Genomic DNA, 12,528 nt, shown 5'->3' with positions numbered 1-12,528 from the left:
CCTGCAGCCCTCACTCGCCTCGTTCTTCAGTTTTGGTGTCAGGGTCACGGCGTTTTTCTCTATTCCCCATTTCTCTTCCAAGCCAGCAATGTAAAGAACGCGTTATCGAGAAGCGAATGCAGAGGAGTAGACGTTAGAGTGTTTTTTTCTTTTTAAATCTCCTTGAAAAGATAATTAGGATACATTCCTACCTGCACGTTTAGACATAAAAAAGTCCTACAGCTTTCGGCATGCTGGGAGTTGTAGGATTTTTATTCTGTCTAAATATGCATGAACCTGAGGCAATAGGTATGTGTTAGGATCGGCAAATGCTTTCTTCCTCGGATTCGGCTACTTCAACTACATGCCTCATATTCCGCAGACATACGGATAGTTTTCCTAATTTCCTATCTCTATGTTCTGGGTAAGATGTGACCTTTGCTCCGCTTGCGGATTGGGTACCGTGGCTGGCAGGGCCGCTCTTCCGGACGGCGTGGAGGCGTGAGGGGGACAGGGCGAGTCTCGCCATGAATTCGGAGCAGCCTCGGCAGCCGGGCGCCGAGGAGGATGACTTCGGGTACGGCCTGTTTCCGGAGCGACGCCGCGGAGAGGGGAAGAAGGAACGGTCATTCCTCTATAGAAGAATTTTCACGTTAAACAAAAGGTGTATATGTATGCTGAAGGTCGCCCTGGAGCAGAGTAAGTGCCCGACGTACATCGCCCCCAGAGTGGTGGACGATGCACCGCTCAGTTTCCCAGGGCAACTCGGGGACACCTTCTCCCCCCACGCCCTACAGCGCGAAGCGAGCACAGAAAGAGGGAGGGAGGAGGGAGGATTTTGGAGAGCGGGGAGAGGGAGGAGTGGGACTTGCATATATATATATATATATATATATATATATATGCAGTACATACATATGCAATATATGTGCGTGCATGAGAGAGAGAACAGCAAAAGTTTATCTATTTTTATTGCTCTATCTCGTTGGTCCTCTTGCGAAATTTTGGGAGAAAGAACTGTCTACTTAGGCTACTCTGTAAAGCTCCTTGTACTTCGGTTCCTGCTCCTTCTCTTTTGCATGAGTTACAGTCTGGAGTTTATTTGAAGACTCAACAGATCACGAAAGAGTTAGCCGACCTTTTCAGAGACCCTTCCCTGTGTAGCCCTGTTAAATAAGGTGTGATGGATGTCTCCGAAGGAAAGGCCTTTTCAGTTGTGGCACCCCAGTTCTGAGATGCTTTCCCAAAAGAGGCTTGTGTGGTGCCTATGTGGTAGTAGTTTTCGTGCCAAGTGATGAGCTCTTTCTTCTGTCAGGATTTTTGAACGGTCAGTTTGCTTGTTAACTATCAGTATGTTTAAAGATGTTGCCAGCCTCAGCTTGCATCAGCCTTAACCTCATGGTCATGGAGCAGGAATTTTGTGAGTTATAGTGCAAAATACATGGAGGATTCCAGTTTGGGGAAGACTGGCCCTAAACCACATGTGCCAGTGATTTTCCTTTTATAAGGCAAAATTTTATGTTCCTTTAGGTATGCAAGTTGCACCTATACACAAGTCCTTGGGAGTAAGTCTCACTGAGACTTTCTTCTGAATAACCTTGTACAGGATTGATTGTACTGCCAAATAAGCAGCTGACCGTAATTGATGCATTGGCCATGTCAGGGACTGTCATGTGGAAGATGACATCTATAAGCAGTTTTTGGGTAATGCAATATTTCTGATGAATAAATGGTGCACTCTGACAATAACAGGTTTTTTTCTTGACACTCAAAAGTGTGTAGCCTACAGTTTATTTCACTACACAAGGATATTTACTTTTGACCAATGACTTTGTGGTTTGTTCTAGATCCATATGCAAAACTGTTGCTTGAGGCTATGAAGAATTCTGGCTGGTAAGAAGATTTTTGATTTGTTGTATGTTCACTGTACTTATATTATTATTGAAGCTAGCAGTTGTTCTTGAATCTTACCTATGTTGTTCTTTAACCATTTAGCACTGCTTTCAAAGACCGACATTTTTCATGTGAAGATTGTGCTGGGTGTGTCAGTGGAGGATTTGATTCGTCAACCTCACAGGTAGTTATTGAGCAATTTGCCAGCATCAGAACAAACCTTGATATCTTCTGCATTAGGAAAATGTAATTGCTGCATAAATTCACAGAATAAAATGTTTAATGTTCCACATGTGGAAGTAATCATGATTTCTCTGAACTGACATTTCCAGTGACATTAATAAAGTCATTAATAGAGCCATTAAATGAGGTTAGCAATATGAGAGTATGTAGCAGATGAACTGCTAGGTGTTGGTCTTATGCTGACAAAACCACAGGTACATGGAAAGTATCTGTCCTTCCTTTTCTTTGCTTGTTCTTTTGCTTGGTTTCTCTCCCATTCTTTTCATTGGAAGAAAAACGTAATGCTGGCTGTGGGCTTACATAGTTTTCACCCTATTTTGGATGAATATTCAGTTAAGGGTGGGTTTCTTCCCATCCACTACTTGTATGCTCTTAATGACACCAGAGCACCACCATTGTGTCAGCCAATGCGATTTAAAGATTTGTCACCATCCAAAAAGGATTTCTGAGAGCCAAATTATCTCTCCACTGGTGAATTTACTCTGTGCTCAAGGAGGGAGAGGCATGCAGTGTCATAAGGCCCTTGGGATGCCCTTCCAGGTAGGATTTTACCCTAAAAGTGAATTTTATTACTAGTAATAGAATGGTTGAAATGCAGGAATCCAGCACAGGAGAGAATTATTCAGTTAAAATGGAGCATCCTATTAGACCACTGTCAACCAGTCAGACTGTTCAACATCATATAATTGTGCACATTGGAAAGTCTTTTCCATGTTTCATAGGAATAAAGAATGGTACAGTTGGAAGGGGCCAGGGCAACCCCCTGCTCAATGCAGGATTTTTTTGAATTGCATCTTATTAAAGGGTAATGTTAATATTTGAGTGTAGTCTTTATTTGTATATCGAACATGGTGCTGGAAGAGAGCTTTGTGAATACCCTTGGCCAACAGAAAGATGAATAAGATCAAGCAAGAACTTCCCGTGGAAGCAAAAATGATGGAGTGAAGCTGTTGTACTTTGGAGACATTATGAGAAGTTAAGACTCTCTGGAGAAGACAATAACTCTAGGAAAAGTCAAAAGCAGAAGATGTGGAAGACCAACTATGATATGAATCAACCCCATAAAGGAAGCCACAGCCTTGAATTTATAAGAGCTGAGCAGGGCTGTCAAGAAGATGCCATGTTGGAAGGTGTTTCTTCATAAGTCACCATAGTCAGAGATGACTTGATGACTTGTAACAGCAAGAGCATGATCATTATTGAACACAGAACTTTCCCAAAGTGAAAAAGTGCATTACATACAAGCCTGTTGTCCTTCGGAGAGACTGTCCAACATTAAAGAACTATTATATAGCACTTTGAACTGTTTCAACTTGTGGCCTCCTCTTTATCTCTTCCATTCGCTCTGCAACCTCATTTTATGCTGGCGGCAGGATCATCACCACCACTGATACCAAGTCCTGGTTTAAATTTCTTAGCTACATTGGCTAAGTTGTAGCTTGTTGAATTTAACAAGCTGATGAATTTCTTCCACTTGTTTCTTCTTCTTCTTTTTCCCCCCTAACAAGATGGGTGATGTTTGTAATACATTGAATTGCATCATCATCTGTTTGTCCAGCTGGGACTGTTGAAGCCAAACTGTTTTCAGTCCTCTGTGGAAAAACAACTAGAAGATAATCCACCAACCAAAGTTGCTTTCAGAGACATTTCAGCCATCCTTCCACGCTTTTTGGAATCCTCAGTCTTCCCTCTAATTTCAGGAAGCAGGCCCTTGAGTTCTTCAATTTCTTGTCCTCGAGTGGATTCCTCCTCTTTTAATACTACATAGTTGGTCTATGCGCATCAGTGTTCTTTTATCAATGAATTCCATTGACTTATTTGCTGCAGTACTGCTTTAATCTACTGATTATTGTAGTGATAGGTTAACCTTAGATGACAGCAAGTCTTTGTAAGTAGGTGATCATGAACCTCTAAATACCTCTGCTGAAAAGTCAGGCAGCAATGGAACACTGCTGCTCTTGGGTATAGTTTCCTGATTTGATGTAAACCTCATCTAGTTCTATGTAAGCCTGAGTGGCATGCAGCTGAAATGTCTTAGTGCCCTGCCTTTTGTATATTCTTGCCAACTCCAGCATATCACATGCCAGTTCTACGTTTCTATTTTCAACATATATGTACAAGATTTGGTGCTCCCCTATCCTAACTTAGCTATGCTGACTTGGGCTGTAGTCTGTGGGGCCAGAGGATGTCAGCTCCTCTGATAGTTTCCTGGGCTGGCCCCTCCTTGCATGGCTAGGCAAACCACAGCACTGTGCTCTCTTGCTGTCTCCAGTTAAGGAGATTATGGCACAATTTTTTGCTTGTTTAAAAAGGAAAAAAAAAAGTCTTAGACCTTCCTGCCTCTCCAGCAGAAAGGTTGATCAAGGAATACGGGAGGTTGTAGAATTTTACTCTGTCCAAATATGCATGGAATTATGCCTTTAACAGAGGAGAGGCTTAGTTTGCACCAGGCAGTACAGTATGATCTGGCAGGCCACAGGCCACCTCCTCCCAGAAAAGAGAGAGCAAAGGCAGAGGTTAAAAGAGGGCTTGATGGCAACATATTGTATTGTCTTCTTCACATTGCAATGTTAGGGGTGTAGCTGACTGTGGAACACCTCTTCCCCAGTTGCATCAAAGAATGCAGAGGAAGGAGCAGTGACTTGCTCTCTTCTTGCTTATGACAAGGCTGACTATACCTGGTTGAATCAAGACTTGGCAGAAAAAAGCTGGATGATGGCACTCCTAAAAGTTCCTCCCCTTCCGGATTAGATATGTAGTTGACCGGTGCTGTATATAGAACAGGGAAATCCTGAAGACCAAATGTATTGTGTAGCCATTAAAGCAAAACTGCATATACCATAGAGGTTAAACTGTTTTCTGAATTATCTGGACAATATTATCACCCCTCTTCTTTGTAGATTGTTCTGTGCCAAAACAATATTCATTATCAGGCTCATATGAACAGAGTGGTCACACATGAACTTATCCATGCATTCGATCATTGCCGTGCGCACGTGGACTGGTTCAATAACGTCAAGCATTTAGCTTGTTCAGAGGTAAGTTAAAACAGTTCTCACAGATGTGAATGAATAAGGCAGCCAAGAACATATTAATGCCAAACCTAAAATATTGTTTATAAATACAGTTCTACTTCAGAGTTTGGGTTTTGGTTTATTCTGAACCCAGTTTTGTTAACAGGAGCAAGATGGCCAGTTTGTATACTAACTGTCATTTAGTGGTTCTAATATAGAAAGCGATCAGTGAGATTATCAGTTTTTCCACTTTGAAAAGCATACTGGTTACAATTTATTTTAGTTAGTCCCTTTAAAAAGAGGGAATTTGGTTTATTGAGATCTTGTTTTTCTCTATTTAAAAAGGGGACCATGAATGGGGGAAAACATCAATATTCTCTTTTAAAATATTACATATATACAAATAGGAACAGAAAAGGCATTGAAAAGGATAGAAATTAGAATTGTTACAAGCCAGAAAACTTCTTAAAATACCGTAAGCTTATTCCTCACCAAGGTTTTGCAGTGTGGTGCACAGCTTTTTTCTAAATTAAATTTTGGGCACATTATTGACTCAGTAATAAAAATCAACCATACATGTTTTCATACTCAGTTTCCAGAACGCGGGAAGGATTCTCCTTGCCAATGAGGGATAGTTTTGCTAAAGTTACTTCCAGTTTTCTGGCCACTTTCAGATCAGGGCTAGGGCTGTACTTTCTGGGCAGTAGTGATGCTTTAGGTATCACCCTGTGACTGTTCAGCTATAGTGCAGATGGGAGTCAGGGAATCTTGAGTCCATTTAACTGACCATATATTGGCATGGGTGAAAATGGTGATTATTACTGCATAGAATAGAAGATGCCTCAGAGTGCTAGCTTAATTATTCAAGGTATGTTTTGAGTTCTTACAATATGTAACTTTTTTGCAGGCCTTCTGTAGTATTGAAGAAAGTAAGTTACTGGCAGTAAGAAAGATAGGAGAGCAGAAAGGTTGATTACATTAATGGTTTATTTATAATTTCATTTTCAGTAGATAAAACAATCAAGAGCAAAATCAGTTTGTCTTTTTGTTCTCCACTTGTGCATCTATTCATTCATGTATTGGGGTTCTATATTGCCCTATAATGCTGGGAACAATTGAGGGACGGCAGAGGATGAGGTGGATAGATGGAATCACTGAAGCAGTTAGTGTGAGCTTAAGTGGGCTCCGGGGGATGGTGCAGGACAGGAAGGCCTACAGGAGTGTTGTCCATGGGGTTGCGATGGGTCGGATGCGACTTCACAACTGGCAAGCAAGCAAAGCTCCTTGAACAGTTTGCAGCAATTAAAAGATGCAATATGATACAATATAAATGTTTAAATATAAAGGCCTACAGTATAAATAAAAACATAAACCAAAACAAAACCTAGCAGTAATGCAAATATTTATATATACAGAAACAGATTTAAAACAACAGAAACTGAAAGGTTAAAATTTATTCTCTCGTTTCTTTTAACCGATAGAAGAAGCTATTATAAAAATAACAATATGGTAAAGTATGACTAGAATGACCTGGAAAATTTGGAGAAAGATAATGCATTATGAGGAAGCAGGTAGCAAATGAATCTGGCATCCTGTGAATCTCGAAATACTGGCTTGGAAAATTGCCTGACTTGAGCACTATCTCACTTGCCCTGCCCCATAAATTCTTCAGCACTAAAATGTGACAATAAAATAATAATGCTTCCACTCAGTTAACTAAGTGCAATAAATTATGTGAACAATATGCATTTAAACAAGACCACACATATGCTGTGTGGGGACATTAATCACTGTGTGACCACTTACTTATTTTTCGGCGGGGGTAGTTGTACTAGCATTTTGAAGGAAAAATGATCATGGCATACATTTTTGTAGACTACAGTTCCCTTTGGTCTATCAAAACTTGTATCATAATGAATCTGTTATTCTTTAAGGTGCTACTGTATAAGCTTCTTGGTTGCTTAGCTTAGTTTTAAGCTTTTTTTCCTTGGCTCCAGTGCTGTGGAAAAGGAACCTGTCTGACTCTGTACCCTGGAAAAGTTTAAAGACTGTTGAACAGAGCGAGCTGGCTATCATGCGGAACAAGAGAACACCCACATCAACATGTGTTCCCATTCTTGTCCAACGCAACATAACAAACAACCCCCCCCCCCAAAAAAACTAAACAAAACAAATCAATGCTAATTGAACATGTGATCGAGAAGACAAACTTTGAGCCATGTCAGTGAACAATTTTTGCATGGTCAGCCATTCATATTCCAGAATTCTTAAGCATTTCATTATTATAACAAGTAGGAATCTGTAGTTTTGCAGCAAACTGTAGGGGATGCAGAGCCATTAGGTGGAAGATTTGATGATATGGCATATAGAATTACTGATCCTTAGCTAGTGGCATCTCCACCAGAAAACTCTAGGGCAATTTGTGCATGCTAGGATTTGTTGTGTTTCTCTGATGGCTCTATTCAGGTTTTGGTAGTTTTGTGTTTTCCTTACAGATTCGAGCTGCTAATCTCAGTGGAGATTGCTCCCTCAAAAATGAAATGGCCCGATTTAAATTTGGATTAAAACAGCATCATCAAGTAAGTTGACTCATAAAGGAAGAAGAGGATCAAATTTACAAATGGTGTCTCCATTGGCATTTCTCCATTGGCATTTCGCCTGCGTTCTGAGGTTCAGTCAGCCTCAAAGGGAGGAAAAGGTTCATGTGAAGGAAAGAATCAATGTCAGGGACTGTAAGGTCTGGGTGATTTATTTATTTATTTAAAGTTTTTGTATGCTGTCCCCTCGCTATATAACCTCGGGACATGATGGGACATGAGAGCCTGGAGTGATGCTCCCATCAGTCTGTAGCTAGTCTGTTCTCTCACAGTATAAAGGAGTGTTAGGGAACCTCTGGTTTACAGACCGGATCCAGGCCCTTGGTTGATTATGCCCAGGCTGTGAATTGCCTTTCTGAGTCTAATGCTGATTCCAGTTTGAGGAAATACTGTGGTGTCTGGAAGGAGTGAGAATATAAATTGCTTGCTTCCCTAGGGCAACTGTTCTTTACCTTAGACAGCTGGAAGAATTAAACATTGCACTTTGGAGGAAAGAGTATGTCCAGAAAAACAGAAGTATTTTATATGAGCTTGCATCTGCAATAGCCAAGCTTAGGTCAATATTTCCAGAATTCAAGTTGTCAGGAAATCCAATTATTTGAAGCCCAAGTAATGTGTGTGCTGCTTAATATACTGAAAGGCCAGAAGCTGAACAAAGATTGCTACACCTTCTGATAGGACCATTTATTGCAGCTGTTCTTCCAGAAGTGGCAGAGGTGACAGGCATTTATTATAAATAATCTAACATTGACTACTGAGTTGAGTATTGGCCAATTAGACAGAATCTATATGGCCACAGAGTTTTTTGGAGTCTCAGATCTGAAGAATCTTACTTAAAGGTTGGAGCTGGGACTGTGAACTCAGAACATATTCCCAACACTCTCACAGCCCGCACAGAAAGAACCAGGCTTTGTGGGGCAGGGGTGGGAATCAAGAAGGCTGGAGACAGGCTTGACCAGTATAGAGAATATCCTGGTGGTTCCTTGCACTCTTTTGGTCCATTTCAGGGTTGGACACTTAGATTGCCAAAATCAGCAGTCTGCAGGAAGAGTGCAGAGCTGGCCCGAGATCAGCGGGTTACACTCAGCCTCACTGGACTGAGCCCTTGTTGTCTTTCTGAGGGTGGTGCTTCAGGTGGAAAGCTGAAAATAGGCCTTTCCAGTTAGCAATATCTTTTGAAATAAATTTCATAATTTGTGCCATGTTTTCATTTTTTACCTTTTCTCAGACTTGTGTAAGAGACAGAGCCATTCGCTCCATATTGGCTGTTAGAAAAGTCAGCAAAGAGATGGCAGAGCAAGCTGTGGATGAAGTCTTTGAATCCTGTTTCAATGATCACGAACCATTTGACAGAGTGCCTCACAACAAATCAGATGCAAACTATGCATATAGACAGTTCCAGAACCGTGAACGATACTATACAAATTTATAGACTGTTCATCTCTAGCGCAAACTGCATCATTTGAGGACAATTTGCAGAAGATGAACTGTGAAGAGAACTGGAGTCCATGAGCAGGGAATACCCATGTTGTTTAATTCCTGTCTTGCGTTTCATTCGGCATAACATTTGCTGTAGCATTTTTTTCAATTATAACAAAGTTATAAATGAGAATTCTACTAGTAATTTGATTTGCAAATGTTTGTTTTCTTCTTTGGTTTAAATGCCATTTTGTAAATGGTCCATATGTTATATGAAAATATAAACATGTTAGGTATGTTATATCTAATATACACACTCTCTTTGTAGGGCCTAACTTATTGGTCAGTGCATTGATATATTTAACAACATTGCACGGCTGAGCAAAGATGCAGTTCACTAAGTCCAACATTGAACCCTAAGTGAAAAACTTTCATAAGCAGTCTCAACAATTACCTCATGTCCAGTTCGTCCCCAGATACATTTCTTAACACCTACCTCCATCCCATTTTCAAAAGCCTTCTGCATGTCATCAGCCCTCTGTGATGAGGAAGGAGAGGAAAAGGGATGGGAAAATAGCAGAGTAATCAGCTTACTTTTGCTTTCCCATGCTGTCTGCAGCCAGTTCTCAACTATGTGGCTCTTGACTGAAAAAGATTGCCTGTTCTGGCTTGGAGGCACATCTGCTGTGCATGATAGGAGACTTGTAGCTGAAATCACAGGTTACATGTTAAAAGTGCATTTGCAAATTCAGTGGCCTTTGACATGTAACCTGCAGCTAGCGCACTTTAGGCCCTTTCATGAATGGTATCTACAAGTGGAATGACATTTCTAGAGTCAACCTGAGAGTTTGGAATGGATGATATCCTTTGTTTATGCAGAGGCTGCCCAGGAGCTGAAGCTCACAATTGCCAGGTAGCCTTTATAGAAATGAAGCTTTAGGCTTGACCCCTGACTTCAGAGTAAACAGGTCTAAAATTTGCTGCTAATGCTTTACTATGAAAGTACCACCTCTTCACTGATGTTTCCTGAAGAAATTTGTTAACTCTTCTGTTCATGAGTGTGTCTGAAACAAGCATAATTTACTGATAAGTACAGACATTTGCATGACTGATCCACTGAAATAGTCCTATGCATATAGAGGGCTATGAATGATACTCCTAAGGTGGGTTTATTGTATGGGTCTAATAATAGGCTAGAGGATGACAATAGAAAAGCAGGAGATTCCAACTGCTGTATTTCTATACTGTTCAACAGCTGAAGCTCTCCAGGTGGTTAGAATATCTGGGTGTTTATTTGACCTCTGCTACAACTTGCATAATGGGTCAAACTATAGCAGATAAATGGTGAAGCCTCACCATTGATGGAACTGTGTCACTCAGTGGAAGTGGGTGGGTTGATTCTTTCCTATCTAACCTCAAGAGCAGGTTTTTGAGCGGTGTGGTTGGTTGTAGAAAGGATGTGCTGTTAGGCAGAGTTCTAAGCAATCCTTATTCATAAAAGTTTGATCTGGTAGTTTCAAGTGCTACATGTAAATTCAGATCATGATGCTGTCTAGGAAATGTAATCTTGTTACTCGTTTTAGTAATTTGAAAATGGTGTTCCCATACCATTCTGAAGTGGGAGTCCAGATGAATGTAGTAGAAGTAGTTCTTAAGAGTCTTGTCAACATCTCTTAGGCAACTATTCTAGATATGTGTGGAGCTAGCCATGAGAATGGGATATATGTAGATGTCTATTGGAGGTGGTGGAAGTCACTTGCAGTATCAGACTCCCTCATGGAAGTCCATCTGTTGCAGTAACTTTGCCACAGATATTTTGCATAGTATTTAACAAAGGAAATAGGTTCTCTTTTTATAGTTGCAAGGTTTTCAGCCCTTGGTGGGCATTCTATGTTAAGTGAATAGGAAATTAACAGCCCTACTGTTATACAACTCTACTCAGATATAAATCCCATTGAATTCTATGGGACTCACTCCAGGTACATGTAAAGAGGACTGCAGTCTTAATTGGGAAGATTTGGTATAGTGGCACCAACATGCATAGTGTTTTTACCTAACATAAAGAGAAAAGATAAATCCAGTTCTTGTGGAAATGACAACCTAAATTATGACTGAGTGGAGAGAGGGAATCTGTCTTACAGCTGAGCACCCCTAAGAAGGCTCTGCATTGTGAATTGATTAGAAAATATATAGAAATGTTCTGGGAGGAAAAATACTCTGCCATTACCCATAGCTCTTATGTTTGCAAGGGAAGGTGGCAGAGTGATTTGTTACAATTGTCTGTCCCTTTATAAAATACAGTTCTCTAGGCAATATACATGACTTGATACATACAATTAAAACAATAGAAAACTGCCAATTAGCACTGAAATCCAATTCACCTGTAAAAGAATATGATAAACACCAGCACCAGTAAGAGTCAGGGCAGAATCCTGTGGCTGCTACATAACTGGATGGTCATAGGACAGATTGTGTTCCAAGGTCAGAGCTGGAATTCTGGCCTTGGAATGCCCTTGCTCCACCTTTGCAATGTGGTTCTTTCCATGCTGTCTGCAGTTCTGAGATTGGAAGAATAACCTCAGAACTAGTGTTGGATGGGTGTTCCAAGAGGCGGGGTGCAAGGGGTGAAGATCCACTGGGTGCAGTGTGTCTTGGCAATGTCTGAACTTCCCCATGAGTGGGGCAAAAGACAGATGGTGAACATTCCTCTTTTGCAGAGTGGGAGATGCACTGAGGCAACATTTGCCACCATGTTCTTCCTCCCCATGACAGGATGCTCAAAATCCTTTCAGTCTGGAAAGTTATGGGCAGCCACACCAGATGTCTCTGATAATTATGTAAAGCTAAACTTGATCATCATCAACAGAAACTAATAATAGAATGAGGTAAGCATGGTGTTAAAAGTGTCAGGGAAAATATTGTCATAGCCTTGTGCCAAATGAACATTAGCAAGATGCCAGAATGGAATCTCAGAGCAAAGCATCTCCCAAGCAGGGGACCATTGCCGAATAGGCCCTCTTCCTCATGGTTTCCTCTAGACAAAGATTGAAAGGGAGTCTGGAGAAGAGTCTCCACTGATAATCTTGATGCAGAGCTGGGCATATAAGTGGGAAAACTTTCATTTAGGCTACGCTTTTCCAGCCTGGTGCCTTCCAAGTGTTTTAGACTACAACTCCCAGTATGTCTGACTATTGGCCATGATCACTGGGAATTATGGCAACTGAAGTCCCAACAGCCAAGGAAAACAAGGCTGGGAAAGGTTGCTTCAGATACTGCTGTTTCAAGCTGCATAAGTCTCTATACCAGTGAATTCCATTACATTTAACAATACACTGTGCAAAGTTCAATTCCCTTTTGTCTGCCCTGACTCTTCCAGCATGCTG

The 12,528-nt window shown here is 40.9% G+C and overlaps 1 protein-coding gene across 1 annotated transcript; it reads left to right on the top strand.

Annotated features, from left to right (window-relative positions):
• The first annotated feature begins 438 nt into the window (after positions 1–438).
• Positions 439–9,350, top strand: ATP23 (ATP23 metallopeptidase and ATP synthase assembly factor homolog). Its single transcript, XM_044423099.1, has 6 exons — positions 439–678; positions 1,827–1,872; positions 1,975–2,056; positions 5,016–5,153; positions 7,625–7,708; positions 8,955–9,350. The coding sequence occupies exons 1-6, from the start codon at positions 507–509 to the stop codon at positions 9,156–9,158; spliced, it is 726 nt and encodes a 241-aa protein (XP_044279034.1). The 5' UTR covers positions 439–506; the 3' UTR covers positions 9,159–9,350.
• Positions 9,351–12,528: the final 3,178 nt, after the last annotated feature.

This window comes from Varanus komodoensis, unplaced genomic scaffold (genome assembly GCF_004798865.1).
Source record: "Varanus komodoensis strain SLA01 unplaced genomic scaffold, ASM479886v1 scaffold13_1, whole genome shotgun sequence".
NCBI classification, from domain to species: Eukaryota; Metazoa; Chordata; class Lepidosauria; order Squamata; family Varanidae; genus Varanus; species Varanus komodoensis.
This window is presented reverse-complemented; position numbering and strand designations above follow the sequence as displayed.

What these genes read in the sequence shown, in the direction of transcription:
- ATP23 (XM_044423099.1), top strand. Translation starts at nt 507, where the DNA reads ATGAATTCGGAGCAGCCTCGGCAGCCGGGCGCCGAGGAGGATGACTTC. An exon ending in GCTATGAAGAATTCTGGCTG is followed by an intron (nt 1,873 to 1,974) that starts GTAAGAAGATTT and finishes TTAACCATTTAG; the next exon opens with CACTGCTTTCAAAGACCGAC. An exon ending in TTGATTCGTCAACCTCACAG is followed by an intron (nt 2,057 to 5,015) that starts GTAGTTATTGAG and finishes TCTTCTTTGTAG; the next exon opens with ATTGTTCTGTGCCAAAACAA.